Source organism: Enhydra lutris, unplaced genomic scaffold (assembly GCF_002288905.1).
Source record: "Enhydra lutris kenyoni isolate GAN:26980312 unplaced genomic scaffold, ASM228890v2 scaffoldscaffold116, whole genome shotgun sequence".
Taxonomy (NCBI): Eukaryota; Metazoa; Chordata; class Mammalia; order Carnivora; family Mustelidae; genus Enhydra; species Enhydra lutris.
The window spans coordinates 343,349-369,722 of record NW_019154200.1 but is presented as its reverse complement, the minus strand read 5'-3'; the positions used below and the strand labels follow the sequence as shown (position 1 = coordinate 369,722).

The 26,374-nt window shown below is 38.0% G+C and overlaps 1 protein-coding gene across 13 annotated transcripts in view; it reads left to right on the top strand.

The window, feature by feature from the left end:
* Positions 1–26,374, top strand: part of LOC111139754 (caprin family member 2) — a 48,105-nt gene that overhangs the window by 4,638 nt on the left and 17,093 nt on the right. For 11 of the 13 annotated variants that reach the window (XM_022492110.1, XM_022492118.1, XM_022492113.1 and 8 more), the window contains 7 exons: positions 10,565–10,651; positions 15,589–15,827; positions 17,384–17,466; positions 19,187–19,354; positions 20,470–20,513; positions 21,626–22,300; positions 25,016–25,138. In XM_022492110.1, the coding sequence (XP_022347818.1) occupies positions 10,565–10,651; positions 15,589–15,827; positions 17,384–17,466; positions 19,187–19,354; positions 20,470–20,513; positions 21,626–22,300; positions 25,016–25,138 (1,419 nt within the window). Of the gene's footprint in view, positions 1–9,001; positions 9,067–10,564; positions 10,652–14,153; positions 14,317–15,588; positions 15,828–17,383; positions 17,467–19,186; positions 19,355–20,469; positions 20,514–21,625; positions 22,301–25,015; positions 25,139–26,374 lie in introns of those variants that run through there. The other 2 variants (XM_022492115.1, XM_022492116.1) reach the window with 2 other exon arrangements.

Here is a 26,374-nt window from a genome sequence, read left to right as displayed (position 1 = left end):
GTTTTCAAGTAGTCATGGTGTGTTCAATAATTTTTAAAGTGATAATACTCTTCTTTGTGTAAATATCCTTAAAGGAAGTGTTCTGTTAGAGTAGTATGTGATTTTTGGGAAATAGAGGGTTAGGGTTAGGGAAGTAGGTGGTTCTCTTGGTAGCTTTTTATGTCAAGGATAAGCTATATTTCTGACTTCCAGTCAGGCAAACTCTGATCTCAGTCTTTTATTACTGTCTTCATAGCTACATGTTGCTTCTCTAGTAGTCACTTTGGTTTTTTTATAACACTTTTTTAAGGGTTTTTTTTTTTTTTTTTTGGGGGGTCAGAGAGAGAGAGAGAGGGAGCAGATAGGCACAAGCAGCGGGGAGAGGCTGTCAGAGGGAGAAGCTGAGCAGGGAGCCTGATGTGGGTCTCAATCCCAGGACCCTGGGATCATGACCTGCGCTGAAGGCAGCTGCTTAACCGACTGAGCCACCCAGGTGTCCCTATAGTATTCACTTTGAATTCTCGAGTTGAGTGCTGATAACTGCCACATTTACACTGCCAATAGATAAGTCCTCAGATTCCTATGTTCAGTTGCCTATTTGGCATCTCCTGACTTCACCCTGACCTGTTCCTCCTCTAATCTTAGTGATGTCAGTTAATGGCTTGAGAAACTAGAAGGATGGAGTTGACCAAAAACCTTGGGGAATTTCTCATCTTTCTCCTGATACCACACATCTAGCCTATTAGCAAGGTCAGTTCTACCTTCAAGGTAAATCCAGAAACCGGCCATTTCTCAAATTTCACTTCTGCCATCTGGTCCAAGCCACATCATCTTTCATCTACATTACTGTAATAGCTTCCTCACAGGTTTTTCTATTTCTGCTCTTTCTCCAAGTCTGTTCTCAACATGGTAACTTCAGTAATCTATTCCAATGCAAGTCAGTTGGACATTCCTCTGTTCAGGTCACCATTGGTTCCCATCATGGTGGCAAAATGTCCTTACTGTGGCCAACAAAGTCCTATGAAAGATGCTCCCTATTTCCTTTCACGTCTTTATTGTCTTTGTTGTGCTTCCATCCCTTACTAACTTCATTCCAGCTACACTGGCCTTCTTACTGTTCCTCAAACATCCAGGCACGCTTCTGCTTCAGGGCTTTTGCACATGCTGTTCCTAGTGCTTTTTCCCCAGATGTCTAAATGGCTCAGTTTTCACCTCCTTCACCTTTTTGTTTGAAGGTCATCTCAGTAAGGCTTGTCCTGACAGCACAATACCTCCGTTCCCCCATTCAGACTCATTAGCACTTTGTTTTTTTTGAGATTGTTTATTTGAGAGAAAGAAAATGAGTGTTAGAGTGGGGGGAGGGACAGCGGGAAAGGGGGAGAGAGACTCAAGCAGACCCTGCACTGAGTGTAGAGCCTACTCTGGGCTCCATCCCATGACCTTGAGATCATGACCTGACTCAAAATCAGGAGTCAGATGCTTACCTGACTGAGCCACCCAGGCGCCCTGCCTTGCTTCTCTCACCAACTGTAAAGTTTATTTTGTTTCTCTTTCTCTGAAAATATAGGTCCATTAACGTAGAGATTCTGTTTGTTGCTGTTTTCCTAATACTTAGGATAGTTTAGAGTGTAAAGTAGACATGTAAAATACTTATTATGTCTAGATTTACTAAATATAAAATGATTGAATGTTAGGTTTTTAGAGATAATTAAGCATACAGTTTGCAGTACTTTTGAGAACTAATATCTCATACAAGCAATGTATATTTGAAGTAGAAATTTAGAAAATGTGGATAAATGGGAAGAAGAAAAATTTGTAATCTGACTCCTCAGAAAACTACCATCAGTAGTGTAGTATTTAATTAAAAAGTTCTAAGTTTTTGTTTCATTTGTGTGTGTGAGTAAAGTGATAGAAGTTTATTAAGTGAAAATAGAGAAAAAGCTCTAAGTGAGAGGGGTCCCAACAGGGTTGCCAAATGTGTGCCTTTAGGATTGGTCTTCTATATGGAAAGCTAACCCAGGAACTTAAAGCCTTTTAACACCTCTATTGGTAACACCTTCAATGGCTTACTTCCTTTTTAGGGGCTGATTATTCTTTGTTGGTTACAGGTGATTATCATAGACACCCACCCACACACCTAGGGCAGGGTGGTCACATTTGTCCCCTTACCTCTGGTTTCTCCACACCTCCGTATTTTGAGGTTTCAGTGAGCCTGATCACATAGCCCCCTCTGTATCTCTCCCTACCTAGCCTCACCTGTCCCTCACTGATCCTCTCCCTGAAATAGTAACCTTCACTATGTGTTAGGGAATGGGACCATGACCCCTTTGGCTGCTTCCCGCTGAAATGGGGCAGTGAGCTGTGTGGCAGTTAGAACATATCTAGGGGCCGGTCCAGGAGCTTGTGGTTTGGCTCCAGGGTTTCACGATGGGCAGCAAACGGTATATGCATCAGCACGTGCAAAAGGATGAACATGAAGTATTGGGCTCAGAGTTATGATCACATCCCTTAGAAAAGATTCCCAATTCCCAATTTTGTCAAATAGATTAGTGGATATCTTGATCTTATTTATTTGATCACTAATTCCTTTATTAACTAAGTTTTAAAGTTGGTAATAATTCACATAGTTCAGAAATTAGGAAATATTTTTTATCTATTTTTTAGAAGATTCTATTTACTTGTGAGTGTGTGTGCAAGCATGAGTAGGGGGAAGGGCGGAGGGAGAAGTAGACTCACCACTGAGCACAGAGCCGGATGTGGTACTTGATCCTGGGACTCCAGGATCATGATCTGAGCTGAAGGCAGTTGCTTAACTGACTGAGCCACCCAGGCATCCCTTGTTACTGTATATTGTTATAATTGTCCTATTTTATTGTTAATTTTTACTGTGCCTGATTTATAAATTTCACTGTAGAAATGTATGTATAGGGAAAGAAAAAGTATATGTGAGATTCAATACTGGAGGGCCTGGGTGGCTCATCGGGCTCTCTGCTCAGCAGGGAGCCTGCTACCCACCCCCACCTGCCTCTCTGCCTACTTCTGATCTCTCTGTCAATTAAATAAATAAATAAATAAATAAATAAATAAATAAATAAATAAGGTTCAGTACTGTCTGGTTTCAGGCATCTGTTGGGGTCTTGGAACACATCCCTGGTGGATAAGGGGGAACTATTGTAATGATCCCTAGTAGATTATGTATCTGTCCAGACTTTGTCTCGATAAGCAAGCAATCCTTGCCTCCTTCTCTTCTTCCATTTTCTATACAATTTGGCTTAGCTATAGATGCTTTTGGGGACTTTATTCTTGCCCTTTCCTTTTTTTTTTAATAGACTATTTTTTGAGTAGTTAAGCAACCCTGAACAGAAAGTTAGAGTTACAGCCGTTGATCCCATATGTGCACTGCCTCCTCTGCCATCAACATTCCTTACGAGAGTAGTAAGGTATGTTGTAATTGAACTTAAATTGACACATCTCAAGTCCATAGTTTACGTTAGGGTTTAGCTCATAGTTTTGTACATTCTGTGGATTTTTGACAAATGTATAATGGCATGTATCCACCATTACAATATTATGTAAAATAGTTTCACTGCTCTAAAAGTCTGCCCTGCTCCGGCTGTTCATCCACTGTTTCCTTTTTTAATACCATGTCAGTGTTTCCATGATAAGTTGTCTTTAAGGATTGAATTGTTCTTTGAAACTCTGAGTCTGGTTCTTTTTCTGGGTGGGAGATATTTGAAAATATTCTCTAATTCTCTCTCTCTTTTTTTTTTTTTTGAAATTGATAAGCTTTTTTCTTTTTTTTGGAGTCAACTTCTCAAAACTTTTCTTTGGAAATCACTTATTTCATCCAGTTTAAAAATTTTTTTTGCACAGTTTGGGGCAAAGTTAATTTTTGGTATAAGTCTATGGTACTTTCTGTTTATTTCTAGTTTTGTGTGGTTCTGTTTTAAGTTAGCTAGTTTTTTGTTGTTTTTTTAAAGCTGGAGTCTGGGTTTAGTTTTTCTTTTCTACTCCTTTTATCTTTCTGCTTTTTTTTGGTTTATTTGCTTCATTTTCTAACTTTGAATTGAGTGCTTAATTCCTTTGTTTCCCTTTTTCCCCCATTGGCCTGCATTTAAGGCTGGGAATTTTCCTTCAAGCATTGCTTCAGCTATAAGTTGGATACTGTATTTTCAGTATTATAGGCTAGAAACTTTTAATTTCAATTTGTATTTCTTTAACCCAATATATGTTTTTAATATTGTAAATAAAGCTGTCTGTGATCTGCATGGCTGTTACAACGTTTTTTGGTAGTAACTTTGAAGTAACCTGTCAAGACTAAGCTAAAGACTAAAAAGATTTCATTCAGATTTTTAGCATAAACCTAGATTTTTCCTTTGAAACAGTGAGAAGATTGTGTTTTTAAGATTGTATTTATTTAAGACCAGGAGAGGGAGCTGGCGTGGGCAGCAGTGCTTGAGCAGGGGGGAGGGGCAGAAGCTGACTCCCTGCTGAGCAAGGAGCTTCCTGTGGGTCTCAATCCCTGACCATGGGATCATGACCTGAGCTGAAGGTCCAGGTTTAACTGACTGAGCCACCCAGGCACCTAGTAAGAAGATTGTCTTTTTTTTTTTTTTTTTTTTTTAAATAAGATTTTATTTATTCATTTGACAGACAAGAGATCACAAGTAGGCAGAGAGGCAGGCAGGGGGTGGGGTGGGGTGGGGAGCAGGCTCCCTGCAGAGCAGAGAGCCCAATGTGGGGCTCGATCCCAGGACCCTGATACCATGACCCGAGCCAAAGGCAGAGCCACCCAGGCGCCCTGAGAAAATTGTCTTAATGAGGTTTTTTAGAGTCCTACTTAACAACTATAATGTCTATTTTGTTTCAGCCTGGATTTGAAATGGAGAGGTGAGATTCAAGTGAATGAGTGAGCAAATAGCAAGAGGCACTTTCAGCTTCATTGAAGTTTTTATTTTTAAAGAATTAGGGTTTGGTACTCATCTCTAGTTGCTAAACTCTGACCCTGTGTTAAATTTACTGCATAATGCAAAACTCATTAAATAATATGGAATCTCTTCTGCTTTGTAGTCCCACAGCAACTGGCCTAGTCCAGGCACACCACCCGAATGTTATGTAGTCTTCCTAATTAATATCCTTGTCTTGAGACCTTCCTTTTCAGTTCACCAGTCCTATTCCCACTAGTGTCCTTTTTTTGGTTTGGAAACCAAAGTCTCAGAATATAATTCTGTTCAAAATTTTTAAAATTCTTTTTAGAATCTTCAGCATATTTCAGGCTATAATCATGTTCTGAACTTCATTTTATTATTTCAGCAATAATACATTAAGTATTTTGCTGGGAGGTTTTGTGCTTAATGTGAGGGATATAACCTAAGGCGCAAATGTGATCCTTGACTTCATGGATATAGTGTGCTGGAAAAGAGAGGTGGGGAATAAGTAAATTCAAATGTGATGGATGCTAGGGTGAAGTACAGAGTGATAATGGATTATAATGAGGAATCTAACCTAGTTTGGAGAATTGAGGACAGCTTCCTTGAGAAAGAAGTGCTTTAGTTAATACCTAAAAAGTGAATAGGACTTAGCAAATTAAAATGGGAAAGGAGGAAGAGCAGGCTAGGCGGACGTCAGCATGTGTTGAGGGCCTGAGTAGGAAGAGAATGTTCTTACAAAGAGCCTTTCTAGGAAACTGGAAAGAAAGGCGATATGGATAGAGTAATGTAGAGGGGGGGAAGCCACATGCACATCTTTGTTCGCCATTTAAAGACTTTGTGCTTTTTCTTAAGGCTATCAGAAATGATATGGGTAGGTTTTAAGCAGAGCATGACTACAGATTTATAATTAAAGAAAATAACTTTGTAGCATGAGTAATGGTTTAGAGTTGGTAAGTATGGGTGTAAGGAGACCAGATAAAGGTTGACTATAGTCTGGGTCTGAGGCTATAGGTATCTTGCTGGTACCAAGGCAGCAGCAGAGGGGTTTGAGTAAAGTAGCTGGATTTGAGAGGTAGAATTAACATAGCTTGGTGACAGGATGCAGGAGTAGAGGGAAGAGCCAAGAATGGTTTCCGGGTTTCTGGCTTGAACACTTGGGTGGATGGCAAAAACCATTTGTTGGGCTTGGAAGCACTGGGGGAGAACACTGGCCTAGAAACACTGGGAGGCTAGGATAAAGAGCTCAATTTTGGACGGTTGATTTTAATGTGCCTGTGAAACATTAAGGGTTGATGTGTAGTATTTAAGATACAGGTCTGAAGCATAGAGGATTTTTTTTTTTTTTTAAAGATTTTATTTATTTATGACAGACACACTGTGAGAGAGGGAACTCAATAAGGGGGAGTGGGAGAGGGAAAAGCAGGCTTCGCGGTGAGCAGGGCTGGATCCCCAGGACCCTGGGCTCATGAGCTGAGCCGAAGGCAGACACTTAACAACTGAGCCACCCAGGTGCCCTGAAGCACAGAGTTTAGTCTACAGATTTGTCATCTGTATAGCTGCTAATTAAAACCACGAGAAAAGATGAGACTGTCTTGGGTGAGAATATAGAAAGGAAAAGAGCCTAGGATTATTGATACTTGATGTTTGAATAATAAAGGCTAAAAATACTTCTAGTGAACTTACCTTAGGGGTCAGGCATCATTTTGAGTGATTTATAAATTATGAAATCATTTGAGTTGCCCAACATCTCTCTGATGTAGGTCCTGTTTATTTCATAAATGCTAAAAACTGAGGTGAGAGAAGGTAATAGAAAAATTACTGGTAAATAGCTGGAGAAATGGGAGAAGAATGGAAGTGTAGTGTTATTAAAAACAGATGTTTGTAAAGCCAGATGATGCCTTCATCTTGAAGTCTTCTGAGAAGTAAACCAAAACAAGAGCTATAAAAGATGAGTGGGGTTTGAAAGGTGGTATTGGCATTGCTGCTTTCGGCCAAGACAATTCTGGTAGAATGGTGGAAACAGAGTCCAGGTTGATTAGGGCTGAAGAGGAAATGGACTGTGTAGACGTTTTTGAAATTTTTCTGGGACTGGAAGGAGGTGGTTGCCAAAAAGGCACTTTTAATTTTTCTAATTTAAGCTGGGGGGAGACTTGAACTTTTTAAAATGCTGGCTTAAGCATCAGCTGAGAGGGAAAAACTCAAAGATTTTTAAATGGGAATCACCGAGTAAGATTTCTTATGAAAGCATAAGTGAAAAGGATCCAGGGCACAGGTAGAAGGATATCTCCTCCAGTAAACAAGGAAAGGGAGGAAGAAAGGATGGATCCACATTGGATAATGGAAAGTTGAGATAATTCTATGTGATGCTTCTTTTCTTGAATCAAAGTTAATACCATTTGGGATAAATATTGCGGGGGGGGTGGGTGTGGGGAGTGTATTCCCTTCTGGTTTTAACATACCTCTGAGGGATGTATACTGATTGTGTTTTCTGTGCATTCTTGGCTCAGTAGTTGAAACGCTTCTTCATTGTTTTTATTATGAAACATGATCCCAACAAAGTGCTGCATGTAGGTTATATTGCACCATAAAGCAGGCATCAGAATCCACCACTCAACTCCAGCAGTACGTTACCAGCACCACTGAGGCTCCTTCCAGTCCTTTATCTTTGCTGTAGCCTGACTCTAAACTCTCTACCACCATTTCCTTGGTTTATTTATTTATTTTTAAAGATTTTATTTATTTATTTGACAGAGAAAGATCACAAGTAGGCAGAGAGGCAGGCAGAGAGAGAGAGAAGCAGGCTCCCTGCTGAGCAAAGAGCTGGATGCGGGGCTCAATCCCAGGACCCTGAGATCATGACCTGAGCCAAAGGCAGAGGCTTAACCCACTGAGCCACCCAGGCACCCCTCCTTGGTTTATTTTAATAGCACTTGTTTGTTGCCCTGAAATCTGTCAGAATTGCTCTCTTCTATCTTTTATTTACTTATTTATTTTTTAAAGAGTTGATTTATTTGACACAGAGAGAGACAGCGAGAGAGGGGACACGAGCAGAGGGGGTGGGAGAGGGAGAAGCGGGCTTCCCGCTGAGTAAGGAGCCTGATGTGGGACTCGATCCCAGGACCTTGGGACATGACCTGAGCGGAAGGCAGACGCCTAATGACCGAGCCACCCAGGCACCCTTTTGTATCTTTTAATAAATGTTACCTTATTATATGTTCTGTAGTTTGCCTTTTTCATTCATTAAGTTTAGGATTTTTATATTAATGAAAGTAATTAAATTGCTTTACTCAGTAGTACTTTTGTAAGTAGACCATCTTCTACTTTGAGCAATCTTAACACTTGTTACTGAGACACAAGGGCAAGGTTTTTTCAGGTTATATACCTACAATGGACTGCAGGGTATGCCCGTAGTTCACTTCATAACATAAAAATGCCATACTCTTCCAAAATTTTACTAATTTATGCTAATACTGGTATTATCATAGGAGTTCTTACTGTTCTGTATCTTTGTAAAGATCAGGGCACCTGGGTGATTCATTTGGTTAAGCATCTGCGTTTGGCTTGGGTCATGATCCCAGGGCCCTGGGATGGGACCCTGGGATGGGCCCCGGGGTGGGGGGGCGGGGGCTCCCTGCTCAGTGGGGAGTCTGCTTCTTCCTCTCCCCTTGTTCCTCCCCTCTGCTCATGCTCCCTCTCTCTGTCAAATAAATAAATAAAATCTTGAAAGATTAGTATTATCAGACTATGTTAAAACAGGTTTTTGAAGTATCACGTACATAAAATTAACCCATTTTAATTGTGTATGTGAATGATTTCTAGTAAATTTGTAGAGTATGCAACTTCATGACAGTCCAGTTTTCAAACACTTTTGTAACCCTCCAAGTTCCTTTTTGTGTCCTTACTTGCTTTCTAACTCTAAGTTTCTTTTCTGGATCTTTCTATAAGATAGTCTTTCCCACATGGTTTCTTTGACTTAGCATTGTTTTTGAGGTTCACCTTTGGTATAGCATGTATCAGTAATTAGTTTCTTCTTATTGCTGACGAGTGTTCCTTTGAATGGTCATACCACATTTTGTTTATCCGTTTACCAGTTGCTGGATATTTGGATTGTTTTTATTTGGGGCCATCAGGAATATGCTGCTATACAAATTTGCATGTAAGTCTTTATGTGGACAAATGTTTTCATTTCTTTTGGGTAGATAGCTATAAGTGGAATACTGTATTTATGAAGACTTAAAGAATTTTTTTTTAAAGATTTTATTTATTTATTTGACAGAGACACTGCGAGAGAGGGAACACAAGTAGGGGAGGGGAGGGGGAGAAGGCTTCCTGCTGAGTAGGGAGCCCAATGTGGAACTCAGTCCCAGGACCCTGGGACCATGACCTGAGCCGAAGCCAGACACTTAATGACTGAGCCACCCAGGCGCCCTTAAAATATCTTTTATGTGGCTGGACAATTTCCCTATCTTCTTCTGTTTCATATTATTGTTCTTCCATATAGATTTCAGTTAAAGTCCCATTAAAAAATCTACACTTTTTCTAATTACCAACTTTGTTCACCAGTGAAATCTTTTTTTTGTTCATCTATGAAGTCTTAAAAAAACCCTTAAATTTACAATATTTCTGTTACAGTACTTAGTTTTGTCTGTTACAGGTAATTGTTTACAAATCTTTTCTACCATAGTATAAATTTCTTTTTTTTTCTTGGGAAACTATTTGAGAGGGAGAGTGCCTGCATTTGGCAACGGGTAGAGGAAGAGAATCTTCAAGCAGATTCCCTGCTGAGCATGGAGCCCAACATGGGGCTTAATCCCATGACCCATGAGATCATGACCTGAGCCAAAACTGAGAGTTGGATGATCAACCGACTGAGCCACCCAGGCGCCTCCGATTTTTTGAAGTTGCTTATTCATCTGTGTGATCCTCACTATGCTTCTTGCGTACTGTATTTGAGTAGTGAATCAATATTGACAGGAATTCTGTTGGCTTATTGCTCCTAAGAACAACAGGTCTCTGTGACTTTATACCTTATAGATAGGAACTCAGCTCCAGCTCTGTTATTATAGCTCAGATTTCTAGTATAAAAATTGAATTTTTAGGGCACCTGGGTAGCTCGGTCAGTTAAGCCTCTGCCTTTGGCTCAGGTTGTGATTCCAGGGTCCTAGGGTCAAGCCCCATGTCAAGGATCTCTGCTCAGCAGGGAACCTGCTTCTCCCTGTCCCTCTGCATGTTCCACCTGCTTGTGTTTTCTCTCTCTGTGTCAAATAAATGGATAAAATCTTTTTAAAAATTGAATTTTTATATTTAATTTTTAGATTCTTTATTCGGAGGGGGTGAGGGGCAGAAAGGGAGAGAGAATCTCAAGCAGGGGCTCAGTCTGACAACCCTGAGGCCATGACCTGAGCCAAAACCAAGAGTCAGACACTTAACTGATGGAGCCACATAGGCACCCCTAAAAACTGAATTTTTAAATTTAACTTTATATAACTTCTATTAAATGCTCTATCTCCTTCCTGCTTTTTTGAGTATGTATAGTAAATGGCTAGTTCATAAAGTTTTAAGTCTTCTCTATTATTTTTATAGGAACACTTAGATTCTGACATATTGGTACTTAGAAGTTAACAGAATTGATGTTTTCTTATTCTATTTGGTAGGAAGCGGTAGAAAAATATGAAGAAGTACTACATAACTTAGAATTTGCCAAGGAACTTCAGAAAACCTTTTCTGGACTGAGCCAAGATGTGAGTATGTTTTCTTTGCTTTTTCTGAAACCACTTTATTGATCTTAAGGAAAATATTAGTGTCCATTAATGATGTTCAGTTATCATCCATCTAATTCCTGCTGATATTTTATTGGGATTGACAATAGCTAATGAAGAATTACTGTTTCCAGATTTCTGGAATCTCAAGAAAACACAAATGGTATCTGAATATGAGATACCATGAATAAAGTATTAGTTCTCTAAGTGTGTATTCACTGTGGTGTTATGGCAACCATTGAGAAGGGTAATAACAGCTATTTAATGAATACATTTATGAGCAAGATTTTATTTATTTTTTTTAAGCAGTCCTTTTTAATTTTTATTCACTTATTTTTTAGAAAGGTAAGAGGGAGAGGGAGGGGCAGAGGAAGAGAGATAATATAAACAGGCTTGAGATCATGACCTGAGCTGAAGTCAGGAGTTAGCCAACTGAGCCACCCAGTCAGTTCTATGGAAGAGATTTTAGAATATAGGTTTATAAATTTATGTAGCATAGGCTTATAAGTTTAGCATTATTTAATATATTAGGAAACACAATTGGTAAACTTTTTCTTGAGACCATGATAGTCATTACCAGGAAGATTTGTGATTGTTGTTAGAGTTGAGTCTGGTTTCACAGCTTGTTATATTCTTTGTGTTGGCAGTTGGCAGAGAAATTTTTGTCTCTGACAGATTTAGTTAGTAATTAATATGAAGTAATTAATATGAAGACTTAAGCATTCATTAATGAAATATTCTAAGCTGCTTTAGAATTGTATTAAAAGGCCCTTTAGAGATCATGTTTTAACAATTAAGGAAATTTTTTTTTGTAAATTCATTTCTGGGGTGGGGAGCATACTTCCTAAGATAGTACTTCCTCTGAATTCCACAGTTACTTAAATATTTGTAGGCTATTGTATTTATTTTGAGAGAGAGACAGAGAATACGAGCAGGGAGAGAAATAAGCAGATTCCTGGAAGAGTGCAGAGCTTAATGCAGGGCTGGATCCCAGGACCCTGAGGTCATGACGTGAGCCAAAGTCAGATGCTTAACTGACAGAGCCACCTGGGTGCCCCTGGATATTTTCTTTTTGTGTGGTGAACTAAAATTCTCTTTTTTATCCTCTGGCATCAAAAAACCCTCCAAAATAAAAAAAGCTAACATAATAATTTCTAGGCTGAAGACATCTACCATCTCAATCCTTGTAATATCCTTGCTTTCTTTGGATGTTTGACTTAACTTTCAGAAGGTAGTGTGTAAATGTGAAGTAGCCGCATACAGAGCCATTACGTTCTGTTTTCTGGATAATTCTGTTAATGCAAGTTTAAGTTTGGGGCACATAGGTGGCTCAGTTGAAAAGAGCCTCTGACTTGATCATAGGGTGGTGAGTTCAAGCCCCACATTGGGGGAGGACCCTACTTTAAAAAAAAGTCTAATGGGCGCCTACATGGCTCACTTGGTTAAGTGACTGCCTTTGGCTCAGGTCATGATCCTGGAGTCCTGGGATCCAGTCCCGCATCAGGCTCTCTGTTCAGCAGGGAGTCTGCTTCTCCTTTTGACCCTCCCATTCTCGTGCTCTCTCTCTTGATCTCATTCTCTCTCTCTCAAATAAAATCTTTAAAAAAAAAAGATAAAAAAATAAAAAATAAATTAAAAAAAGTCTAAGGTGATACTATGGTGCCAACCATAGTGTATTTTAACTCAAGTTTACTCATTTATCACTTAATTTTAGTACTTTCTGCGAATTCCACAGTTACTTAAATATTTGTAGGCTATTTTAGATACTACTTTTATTTTTATTTTTTTAGAGATTTTTATTTATTTATTTGATAGAGATTAGACAGATTGATAGAGAAGCAGGCTCCCCGCTGAGCAGAGAGCCCGATGTGGGGCTTGATCCCAGGACCCTGAGACCATGACCTGAGCCAAAGGCAGAGGTTTTAACCCACTGAGCCACTCAGGAGCCCCTAGATACTACTTTTAAATCAAGTTTTTTCTTATACATGTATTATTACCCCTCCCATGTTAGGTTTATTTAGCTTTGACCCACTTCACTATAAGTAAATATTTGATTTCTTTCCTCTGGTTGGATGTTTGGAAGTTTACTTTTGTAATACTTAAAATTTTCTATTACCTCTCTTTACTTGAAGTTATTTGATAATTTTAGTTTTTTTTTTTTTAAGATTTTATTTATTTATTTGACAGACAGAGATCACAAGTAGACAGAGAGGCAGGCAGAGAGAGAGAGAGGGAAGCAGGCTCCCCGCTGAGCAGAGAGCCCGATGCGGGACTCGATCCCAGGATCCTGAGATCATGACCTGAGCCGAAGGCAGCGGTTTAACCCACTGAGCCACCCAGGCGCCCGATAATTTTAGTTTTTTATTTAGGTGTTTATTTTTTTGAAGTATGGTGGTTTTTTAAATTTTTAGATTTAGATTTTTTTAAAAACACTTCCCATGTACCAGGTACTTAATGTAAGTTCACTTGATTTTTTTTTTAGCAACCTAGGAAATAGATACATTATAGTGCCATTTTATAGATAAGAAATGTGATGCTCAGAACAAAAGGAAAAAATCATATTGCCAGTTAACGATAGAGTGAGTATAGGGCCCTATTTTTTGCTCCTAAGTACCGTGTTCTTTATATTAGGATATAGTATCTTTCTATATACATGTTCTTCCACTGCTCTTGTCTAGAGGTAGTTACCAGTTCACCAAATTATATTGATAACCATTAGGTTATTTTTTTTTCTCATTTATACTGTGGGTTTACTTTCACTTTAGGTGAGGTGTTAAAGTACATTGGAACATGCCTTAAAGCTGCTTGCCAGTTACCTTCCAGCATAGTAATTTTTGGACTTTCCTTTTACTAGAGTTTTTCTTTTGTCATATCTCTTTTTATGGGAGTCAGTTTTGCAGTGTATAACATTTTCTATCCCTTCAAACTAAATTTGGAAGCCTTTCTTTTCTTCCCAGCTGTATCTGTCTTCATGACATGAGCTCTGTCCATTGGTGGAGATTTATCATTCTAAGAGGAATCAGAAGATAAATTTATTATTCCATATGATTTGTTGATAGTGGTTTACTTCATGTCATCTTCCTTCTTTACAAATCAGTCCTCAGCTGAAAGAAGAGAAGAAAATGTATCCTGATTTCTTAGTTTCTATAGAAATAAGGAGAAATAGTCTGTTGTCCGTAATTCCCTGATCGTGGTGTAGGAAACAACATACTTTCTTGGCACTTGATTGATTCAATAAATATTTGAGGTCCTGTCATCTGTCAGGCTCTCTGCTATGCACTATTGATACATATTGGTAAACAATAGAGATATAGTCCCTGTCATCACAGATCTGAAACCTAATGGAGATACATCTAAATAAAAGGTAACCATTTAATGTAATAGGTACTTTGATAGGGGAAGTTCAGGGTATCCTGAGCCTGTAAGAACATTTACTATAGCCTAGGGAATGGCTAAGAAGAGTTCTGAGGTAATCATAGGATATAAACTTGAAGATGCCCTCTGTGTCAGTTGCTTTTCCTTGTACCATCATGAAATTGTCCCAGAAGAATCCCACTGTCTTGGAGAACTAGAATTGCCACCTCTATTCTCTTTCCTCCTCTCAAGAAGAAATTGGGAATCCTGTAGTTGTGGTAAATGTTATTGGGGTAAGTCCATATTGAGGTCTTGGAAAAAGCGTTTCTGAGCCTTTGCCATCCTGAAAATATCCTAGCCCACATAACCCCAACCAGTCCATTTCTCATTCTCAGAATTTTACCTTCACTTACTGTCTCTTGTCCTTGGTAGTAGCACAAGTTAAATTTATTAAGTGACTTTCATACCCCCTAGAAAGGAATTAATAATGCCATAATGAATCTTTCCCTGGAGGTTTCCTCCCATCTTAATCTGTTAGGATTTATGAACATGTCTTCTGTAGAGTTTTAAATATGATGATATATCAAAGTACTTTAATCTGCGTATAGGCAAAATGTTCTTTTAGATTTTTGTATGTTCTCTTAATCTTCATAACTTGGAAAAATATCCAGTATGATGGAAATACTACAATTAGAGGAACAAATGGGGAGAAAAGACTTTCTAGGTTTCTTACTGGAAATAGATGATACTTTTTATTAATTAGTAGTTTATAAATGGGAAGTGACTTCTGGGGCCCATGTATTATATCAGACTTTAAGGGATTATGGTTCTGAGCTTTAGAGTATAGACTCAGTGCTGCTCAGTCTGCATACATATTTGATGGAAAATTTATGTTCTGCTAACTGACCGTATATGTTTGGTTAGCTAAATAATGAAAAATACAGCTCCATCCAGACTGATGAACTATTATGAAAATACCTCAGTTTAACCTAAAAACTATTTGGTGTGGATGTTTTAGCGTTATGCTTGTAAGACATTTTATTTCTGTTTGGTTTTCAATTCCTTATGCTTTGGCTAGTTACCTTCAGATTGTTGAAGATTGACCATTTCAATTGAAATATTTTCCTAGAATGAGAAATTTAAAAACACCCAAAACTTGAAAACCAAAGCATTTTCTTAAAATCGTAGGCCTAAGAAACGTTTGATATACATAAATAGGGAAAAGTTAAATTTTGGGATTATTGTGCGTATCAGTGATAAGTACTTTGTTTCTTATCATGGTGGTGTCAGAGGTACTAAATACAACCTGGAGTTTGGAGGTGTTTGGACATTTTCAGCTCTGGTTACCCGAGGCATACCACCTTAATACTCTGTCTCTTCCTCAACTGAAAAGGAAAGGGGTTAAATGAACCTGTCAGTTTCACTGTGTGTATGTGTGTGTGTGTGTGTGTGTATGACATTTATCATCTGATCTCAACCCTTTGGAATTAGACTTTTGTGGACTGTGAACTGCTAATATGGGGTGGTAGAGAGTTGTCAACTTTAATGAGCATTTGTTTTAACAGCTACTTAAAGCTCAGAAGAAGGCCCAGAGAAGGGAGCACATGCTAAAGCTTGAGGCTGAGAAGAAAAAACTTCGTACTATACTTCAAGTTCAGTATGTATTACAGAACCTGACACAGGAACATGTACAGAAGGATTTCAAAGGGGGCTTGAATGGTGCAGTGTATTTGCCTTTAAAAGAACTTGACTACCTCATTAAATTTTCAAAACTGACCTGCCCTGAAAGAAATGAAAGTCTGAGGTAAGCTAATGAAAATATTTTCCTAAAAGAAAACATACAATATTTTAGCCTACTTTTAAATTTTTTATATTTATAGTATTTATATATTTATATGCATACAGATAATTACGTTTGTATTATAGTATATATGTATAGAGAGATCGAGAGAGAGAAATTAAGAAAATATTCATTTCATTTACCCTGGGAAACATTGGCCGGACCAGACTGTGACAGGGTTGATATTGATAGGCTAGGAGGAAAGTCAGTTTGAATGATCTCACTAACATGCTTTTTCGATTGTAACTTTGATTTAAAAAATGATACAAGTTTGCCTCTGTACAGTATTAATTATAAGACTGATTATGTGTTATACTTAAAGTTTTTTTTTTTTTTTTTGTAATTATCTCGGCTCTTGTATTACCTGAGAGTCTGCCTTCTTACTTCTTACTGCTGTACTTAAGTGGAGGTAAATGGAATTTAACTTGGCCAGTATCATTAAACTTTCAAAGTGAGAATTATTTGGTGGTTGTCTTATGCTGTGAATAAGTACTGAGAAACAAATCTGATAATTTAAGAGACAAAGTCAGCAAATTGAGGCTACCCAATTTTCCCCCCTATAGTTATCCATTTGCTGTTTCTGGTTTGATGGAGGAAATCAGCTAATGAATAGATCTCTGTGCTTCTGCTTTGTTAGATACAGGTCCTTCCCGTGTTGTCTCTCTTGGCCATGCGAAAGCACAGTCAGATTTCAGTTGTTATTGGAAATCAGTCCTGTATCGGGGGAAAAAAACTCAATAAAACTTAATTTTAACCTATATATAGCCATATATATATATATTTATTTCCATTCTGATCATCTAGTCCATCATCTTTATCTATTTGGTTGTTTTCTTCTCTTCACTTTAATGGATTTAGGGAGTGTGGCTTACTTTAATATGTGTAAGTGAAATATAATTTGGAAAATAAACTGCTGTCTTTATTTTTTATTTTTTTTTTAAGATTTTATTTACTTATTTGACAGAGACCACAAGTAGGCAGAGAGGCAGGCAGAGAGGGAGAGGGGGAAGCAGTCTCCCTGCTGAGCAGAGAGCCTGATGCAGGGCTTGATCCCAGGACCCTGAGATCATGACCTGAGCCCAAAACAGAGGCTTTAACCCACTGAGCCACCAAGGCGCCCCTAAACTGCTGTCTTTAAAGTCAAATGTAGCTCTTAGTATTGCCATTCCACTGTTCTTTCATCTAGGATGTATGGTTGATAATTAATGACACTGCACTGACAGCCTTAAACTCTGCTTTGTCTATTCCTTAATAGTTCTATTTGGTAAAATATTTTGTTTTAAGGGAAAATGTTTACATCTGAAATCCCTCACTGGGTATTTAGTCATCTTCTATAAAATTTGAACTTTTTCATTTTGAGAGAGTAAAAAGACAAAATTAACATTTAATATCTTGACTGTTGATGAGCTATACTGTATAAATTGTATTGCTCCATATATATGTGTGTGTGTGTGTATATATATATATATATGTATGTATCTTTAAAGCTACTTTGTGCTTCTGCTGTTTTTCCTTGTCAGTGTTGAAGACCAGATGGAGCAGTCATCCTTGTACTTTTGGGACCTTTTGGAAGGTAGTGAGAAAGCAGTGGTAGGAACGACATGTGAGTTTTCTCTTCTCTGGACTTATGCAGTAACTACTAGACTTTGTTTCGAAGTTTAGGGCTGTTTTGTTGTTTGTTTTGATATCGAGGGCTGAAACTGTCAGTCCATTAGAATATACATGTCAGGCAATAATTCCTTCATTTGGAGAATGATCTCTGTTTAGTTCTCTTAAAAGCAGCTATTGTGTAATTACACTCACTAGAATGGAATCTAAGTAGAGCTTTGAAGTGGCAAGTCACTATGATTTGGGAACAAGAGCTAAGGACTCATACTGGCTTAACCATTTTGGGGTTCAGTTCTCTGCATGGTAGTACCTTTTCTATTTAGGAATCTTAAATCCACACATTGTTAATGGTAAGGCTTATCTACCAGATCTAAGAAAATATGAATGGTATGGGTACATGGTATATTGAAACATTGTTGTCTATCAATCTGGAAATGATCTAGAGAGAAAGAGTCCTTTTGGCTTCCGAATAGACTTTGGCCAAATGACCAAGTACAAATAGACATGAAGTACATAGGTTTGTTTGTTTGTTTGTTTTAAAGATTTTATTTATTTGACAGAGAGAGAGACAGAGAGGGAACACAAGCAGGGAGAGTGGGGAGGGAGAAACTGGCTTCCTGCTGCGCAGAGAGCCCGATGCTGGGCTCCATCCCAGCTGGGATCATGACCTGAGCTGAGGCAGACGCTTAATGTCTAAGCCACCTGGGCACCCCGAAGTACATAGTTTTGTGTACTAGCTTAGGATAATGAAAATGCTAGAAGTGAGTAAACATTTTTGTTACTAGTGATTGCTTCCTTTTAAAAAATACCTAAGTATGCAGTATAACTATTCAAAATTCCTAAGTCCTTCCAAGTTTAAATCATAGAATTTTTTTTCTTGGTTACAATGCAAAATGATATGAATAACTTTGGGGGACATAGTTTGGTGGTTTCTTATAAAATGCTTACTATGTGACCAAGCAATTACACTCCTAGTACCCAAGAGAATTGTAAGCGTACATTCACATAAGTACTTGTACATGAATGTTCGTATCAGCTTTATTAATGATAGTGCCAGACTGAATGCAGCCTAGATGTACATCAGTTGATAATTGATAAACAAAATGTGGTATGTCCATACAGTAGAATGTGCTCAGTAATAAAGGAATGAAATGTTGATACATGCAACAACATGGATGTGAATCTCCGTAATTATGCTGAGTGAAAGAAGCCAGACCAAAAAATGAGTACATAATGTATGATTCCATTTATATGGAATTCTAGAAAGGATATAACTAGAATGATAGCAGGTCCGTGGTTCCCCAGGGTGTGGGTGGAGGGGATTGATATAAAAGGGGCATGAGGGAACTTTTGAATTGATGAAAATGTTTTATATCCTGGTTCTGGTGGGAGTAACGTCCTATGTTGTATCTGTTAAAACTGTACACTTAAAATGACTGAACCCATTTCAAATGGTGGAAATGGAGGCCCAGAGAAACTTAAGTGACTTGCTGAACTTTGAAATTTTGATCTTTAAAATTTATTTTGGTTCAGCATAAAACAAAGATGTACTGCGTATTTACTCTTCATGGTACTGACCAGTTCTTTGAATTCCCCCAATGTAGGATATTATGACATACTGTAACTAGGATAAAATTATATTAGGATTTCTGTCCAGATAATTTTCATGAACTGTTAGGTTATGTGATAACTAAGTCTTAATCACTCTTTCTTAGATAAACACATGAAAGATCTGCTGTCTAAATTGCTGAACTCAGGCTATTTTGAGAGTATCCCAGTCCCAAAAAATGCTAAGGAAAAAGAAGTATCACTGGAGGAAGAAATGCTAATAAAATCAGAGAAGAAAAAACAGTTATTGAAAACTGAATCTGTCAAAGAGTCAGGTTCGTTGTGATCTCAGAAATTCTTTAAAGTGGTTGCATTTTTAATACTTAACACAAAATGAGTCAAATCATTGTGAAAAGATTGCCTTATTTTGATTTGTCAATTTCTATATGCATGGAAATACCTACTTACAGCAGGATAAACTTAGGTTTAGAATATGTCTGTAGGCTTTATTACCATATTTACAGATTGAACCTTAGCAGAAACATAAGGTTATTCTTTGTTATAAGAGAATATACTGTTCAAATGAGGCCTTTATGGAATTTGAATGGACTTCTTTATTAAACTGTTAGTAAGATAATTCAAATTAAAATTGTGTAAAATGCTCATAGCAGAATCCAGAATGGTAGTAGAATGAGAACAGAAATAAAGTTAACATATTTGGAAAAAAAGTGCCAAAGTCAGTGAAGGGGATAAACTTTTCAAAATTCCACTTTTCTGGGGGGAAGAGATACTTTGAATCAGTGTCACTTTTGTTCTTGTTTGTTGGGACTCAATTTATTTAGAAAATTCCAATTCTGTGTAGGTAGTCCAGGGCAGGTTTCCAGTAGCCTCTACTAGCACGGTTCACGTTATTTCTCATGTTTATTTTCTCTTAGTTCTTAACACTAAGTCTGATGCTTTAGTGTCTCTATTCCCTTACCACCTTCTATCCTTAAACTGGCTTTTAGGAGGCCTTTAAGGGCCTATAAGAGGCCTTTTAAGGCCTGTATTTCAAGCTGAGATGACTAATTTTTACCCCATGGCTTTGAGCTATAGTCTCAACTTGAAAGGAGTTGTATTTGTGCATAAGAAAGGATAGCCTTATTTTCTTTCTTTCTTTCTTTCTTTCTTTTTTTTTTTTATAGTCTTACTTTCAATCAAAAATCAGTTTATAGCTGGAACTTGACTTTAGAAAAGTGGCCTTTAAGGAGAGTTACTAGCTTCAGCTAGCTTCAGACCACATGCTTTTGACCAACAAGCAAGAGTGGGGATTACTCCTGCTGTGAATATATTTCATTGTACTATCCTTTTCCTCTTACTCTTCTGAAATATGTCACTTGAATGACTATAGTTGTAATCAGCCTAAAAACATGTGGTTTATTTAGTACTCAAGGGAGTATTATCTTTCCAGAGTCTCTTATGGAACTTGCGCAGCCAGAGATACAACCCCAGGAGGTAAGTTTCTGAAAGGTAATTTGCTGATTTTGGTTTTTGAGACTTTTGTATAGTGTGTTTAGGAGCTGAGGCTCTGACACTAGATTTCTTAAGCTTGAATACCAGCTTGCAGTTTACTTAGCTTAGTGACTTTGGGTACGATGTTAAGCCCAGCTGTGTCTGTTGTCCTCATATGTAAAATGAGGATACTAATAATGCCTGTCTCATGTTACTGTGAGGATTAAAGGAGTTCAGTTCTAAATTGCTTAGAATTTGGCCTGGTGCACAATAACTGCTCAAGTGTTAGCTGCTGTGCTTGGCCCTTGTGTTAGAATTTAAAGATGGGTAGGATTTTGCATTTGTCAGAATTTACTCACATTGGTAATTGAATATTTGTTCTCTTTTTTTTTTTTTTTTAAGATTTTTTATTTATTTATTTGACAGACAGATCACAAGTAGGCAGAGAGGCAAGCAGAGAGAGAGAGAGAGGAGGAAGCAGGCTCCCTGCTGAGCAGAGAGCCAGATGCGGGGCTCGATCCCAGGACCCTGGGATCATGACCTGAGCCGAAGGCAGAGGCTTTCACCCACTGAGCCACCCAGGCGCCCCTATTTGTTCTCTTTCTGAAGTGACATTAAAATTTTTGGAAGCTGAAAAGAATGGAAGAGTCAGAGTCAAAGTACAATTGAGATGTAATAAAAATAAAAGGCTGGTAATTCAGGAAACGTAACACTTAAGGTTAAATAGTGTAAATGTGTATAATTGAACTATCCTCTGCCTTAACATTTTAGGGAGTCAGGTGGGTAGAGTGGTCTAAGGTTGGCAGAGGCAGAACAACCTTGGTAAAAGAGCCTGAATCAAGCAAACTTGGCACTGTGATGTATAGTTCTTACTAGTTTTAGGTGAGTCAGGTACAGATTGCTACTTTTGAAGTACTGAAGGTGGTATTTCTGTTAATTGAGAGAAAAGGAATGGACAAAAAAGTAGGATGGTCTTTTCAAGTATGATAGGGACGGAAATTTCCCATTAGCATAGTGACTCAAACCAATGGACATAGGAATACTAACAGAATTCAGTGTTCCCCTCAAGGTCTTTTACAAATTTTGTGACTCAAGCACGTTTTTTTCTCTGCTAGTTTCTTAACAGACGCTACATGACAGAAGTAGATTATTCAAGCAAACAAGATGAAGAGCAATCCTGGGAAGCAGATTATGCTAGAAAACCAAATCTCCCCAAATGTTGGGATATGCTTACTGAACCAGATGGTCAGGAAAAGAAACAGGAATCCTTCAAATCCTGGGAGCCTTCTGTTAAGCACCAGGAGGTATCAAAGCCTGCAGTTTCCTTAGAACAGAGGAAACAAGATCCAAAACTCAGGTCCACTCTGCAGGAAGAGCAGAAGAAGCAGGATGTCTCCAAACCCAAGCCAGCTCCTAGCCAATGGAAGCAAGAAGCTCCTAAATCCAAAACAGGATATATTCAAGAAGAACAGAAGAAGCAGGAGACACCAAAGCCTTGGCCGGTTCAGCTGCAGAAAGAACAGGATCCAAAGAAGCAACCTCCAAAGTCTTGGACACCTTCTGTGCAGAATGACCAGGACATCACCAAGTCATGGACCACTACCGTTTGTGAAGACCAGGATTCAAGGCAGCCAGAGACTCCAAAATCCTGGGAAAACAATGTTGAGAGTCAAAAACAGCCCTTAACACCGCAATCACAGATTTCTCCAAAGTCCTGGGGGGTAGCTTCAGCAAGCCTCATACCAAATGACCAGCTCCTGCCCAGGAAGTTTAATACAGAACCCAAAGATGTGAGTTTGTTCTTATCAGTCTGTTTTGGTCAATGTAGGCATAAATAAAAACTTGTAATACTTTTTTAGTCCTCTTAAAAAAAATCTATGAGACCCATGTTAAATATATAAATTATTTCACTTAATTCTTTAATGCGTAGTTTATTGTTTTCCCTAGAAAATTGGAAGTAGACCTAGTTTGTGTTTTGAGCCTAACCTGAGATGAAATTTCCACAGTTAGAACATACTGTTTAATGCCATAATTTTAATGACATGGTATGACATAAAAATAGTGGATGGTTTGGACAAGATCATAATACAAACAAGTCAGAAAAATAAAAACATGTCCTAGGATGAGGGGCTTTTTTTTTTTAAACTATATTTCGCTCATTATCTTCCGCCTGGCACACAGATGACTTCTTCTGACAGAAGTTAAACTTTTCTGTATTTTCTTGTTTCTCTTTCACTCATCTGTAATCGTTCAGATTAGTCTGTATTCTTTGGTGGTTTTGTGGTTGCAGATATTCCAGAAGGTGGGGTAGGATCTGAATTAGTTTTGTTTCTGTTTTGAAATGAGAATTTTCTGGAGATGGAAACTATAGATTTTAGTATTCTGTAACTAGATTTTGGAGTATGAGATTTAGTTCAAATATAAGACCTTATTCTATTAATGATAAATAATTCATTTCAGGAAGATAAGACTTATAATGAATAATCCTTGGATGCACTGCTATTTAGTTTATTAAGTTACAAGGTCTTTACTCCTATTGAAATGTAAAGTTGTTTCAAGCTTTCTTGCTAAGAAATATGAACTTCTCATCTTCCCAGTGTTTTCCGTCTCTGGTCTCTTACTCGTAATGTTCCCTGCACTTCCATGTTGTTTTACCCAGAGGCTTTCTGATAAATCTTTAGTCCTCTAACATTAGGACAAACATTTATGTGGAGAAATCAAAGCATTGAATTTTATAAATAAATTGTCCCTACCTTATGGCAAGAGAATTTTAGTGTTGTCTCCTTTTGCTTGCCTCTCTTCCTCTTTTCTTCAAATGCTAGTATCAATTTTAATTTCTTTCTGACCCTGTAGAAGATTGATAGTCTTGTTTCATTAACCAGATATCACACAACAGTAATTGTGATATGATAACTATTTTGAGAAACTTATTTTAGAAACCAATTTAGTATTTTAGTAAAGCTGTTATAAAAAACCTAATATAGGGGCACCTGGGTGGCTCAGAGGGTTAAGCCTCTGCCTTTGGCTCAGGTCATGATCTCAGGGTCCTGGAATTGAGCCCTGCATTGGGCTCTGTGCTCAGCGGGGAGCCTGCTTCCCCCCTCTCTCTGCCTGCCTCCCCACCTACTTGTGATCTCTCTCTCTCTCTGTCAAATAAATAAATAAAATCTTTAAAAAAATTAAAATAAAAACCCTAATTTAAAATTCCATTAGGTATTACAGTGCTGAGCCTTTACCATACCAGAATATTATGCTATTTATTGAATAATGTTTAAAATCAGTGCTTTGTTGGAAAGGCTGAAACTCATTTAATTTGCTTTTAATGGTATAGACGGCATTATATTGAAGTTGCAGGGCCTTTCAGTGACTAAGAGGACACTTTTCTGTACAGTATACTGTCTCTCTGTCTTGCAATCTCAGCTGTCTAGAACATGAATAAGTACAGTCAAGGGAAAAATAGAGTTCCAAGTTAAGAGACTAGATAGATAATGTGAAATGAATCACTAAAGCTTGTACTTTCCTCCTAAGAGGATCTCTTCACTTAGGGTCTCTTAACTCTTATGACGATTTGGACAGGCTTAGCTGTGTGACTTCCTGGTGAATTAGAAGGTGAAGAGTTGGTCTGGTAGGGGGAGGCACACTGGCAGCTGTAAGAAGTTAACTATACAAGCATTAGGTCCAATTCAGGGTATACAGCATTGTAAGTGATTTAGTGTAAAGACTAGCCTCTTTATAAACATAAGTAGCCCCCCAAAGTATACTTACTTGGTAACAAAATGTAATAGCATATTTCCTCAATTTTAGGATGTATATGTATATATTTTTACACCTTAATGTTTCTGAAATCAGATGTTTAACAATGGGGTGTATATTTAACAAGGTAGTAATTTTTTCCTCTGGGAAAGAATCACTTATATGTCGTCTTAGTGGCATCTTAAAAGGACATAAGCTGATTATCTACAATGAAAAAATTTTGGCAAGGAAGTTCTGTTATTTTCGGTCTTCCCTTTAAAAAAAGGGTGTTTTATGGGATGCCTGGGTGGCTCAGTTGGTTAAGCAGCTGCCTTGGGCTCAGGTCATGATCCCAGCGTCCTGGGATCGAGTCCCACATCGGGCTCCTTGCTCATCAGGGAGCCTGCTTCTCCCTCTGCCTCTGCCTGCCATTCTGTCTGCCTGTGCTTGCTCTCTCTCCCTCTCTCTCTCTGACAAATAATTAAATAAAATCTTAAAAAATAAATAAATAAATAAATAAATGAAAAATAAAAAAAGGGTGTTTTAGAAATATTGCCATTAAAGGTGTTCTGAAGAGGAAAAAGTGTTTAAAGTTGGGTTAAATTATTTAGAAAATGCATTTATGTGGAAATTCTTCATCTAAGATAAATCCGATAAATGGATTTTGCCATGTGTCTTGATTTCATTAAGATGCAGCGATAGCTAGCTGAGTTTACTGAATTAGTATGTTGGATGTGAATTTCACTCTTACGCATTACGGATTTATTTTGTAGGTGCCTAAGCCTATGCATCAGCCTGTAGGTTCTTCCTCGACCCTTCCAAAGGATCCAGTATTGAGGAAAGAAAAACTGCAGGATCTGATGACCCAGATTCAAGGAACTTGTAACTTTATGCAAGTATGAGTCATTCTTAAATGAATCTTGAATGATATTCCTGGGGCTACTAGTTTCTGATCTCAAGCATTACAATGAAATTGTTAAGAGCATAGATTTTGGTGTTCAGAATATGGGTGAATCCTGGCTCTGCTGCTTCCTAGCTTACACAGTTCAGGAAGGCTACTTCACTGTTTCAGTGTCTTTTGAAAAATGAGTTCTTATTCCTAAGTTTGTTGTGGGTAATGAATTAAACATTTAAAAAGTATAAGTGCTTAAATAATTTCTGCTGTAGATCATTGGTAATTTCCACTCAGACTGTGAGGACCTACTCTGCTTAGTATCTGATAGGTGCTGTTGTGTGTAGAAAATCCTAAGACATTTATCGCCTTCAAGAAGTTGTTATTCCAGTTGTAGAAGATGGTAGTGCTATGGCAGTAGTTAGGTGCTAAATTGTGTTGTACTGAGTCTTACAGAATTTCAGGATAGTATGGTAATTACTGAGGGAAGAAGTAGACAAATAAGGTATATATTTTTTTTTAAACATTTTATTTATTTATTTGAGAGAAGAGAGAGACAGTGAGAGAGAGCATGAGCGAGGAGAAGGTCAGAGGGAGAAGCAGACTCCCCGTGGAGCTGGGAGCCCGATGCGGGACTCGATCCTGGGACTCCAGGATCATGACCCGAGCTGAAGGCAGTCACTTAACCAACTGAGCCACCCAGGCGCCCCAAATAAGATATTTTTGTGTAGTAAAAAGATCCTGAATTCTGGAGGTAGACCTGTGTTTAATCTCAGTTCTGCTATTTACTAGTTGTAAAATCTGGCAAAGTATTTAGCCTGTAACCCTCTACTTGTAAAATGAGGGAATTCCTTACTTACTTAGGTTATGTGAAGATAAAGGAAAAAACTAAAGTGATTACTACAAATGTAGCTTAAGTATTCAAAATGTTGGAAACATTTCTAGGAGAACCAAGATAGGCAGATGGGAGAAGAGAATGGTTTCTCATTAGGAAAGGTTTAATAACCGCATGAGCTAGTTTAGTGGTTGAGATAAGATAATTAAACCCTCATTGGTTGGGCATAATAAAAGTGAGGTTATAGGATTAATGCTTATGTTTAAGAACTCCAGTCAAGTGGGGTTTTTTTTGTCCCCCCCGCCCCAAGGTAAGCCTTGGAATTACTTGACATAATTTTAAGGTTTGACAGTTACTTTAGATTTTAACTCTCTTTTTCCTCTTAATGAAGACTAAGTTATTAAC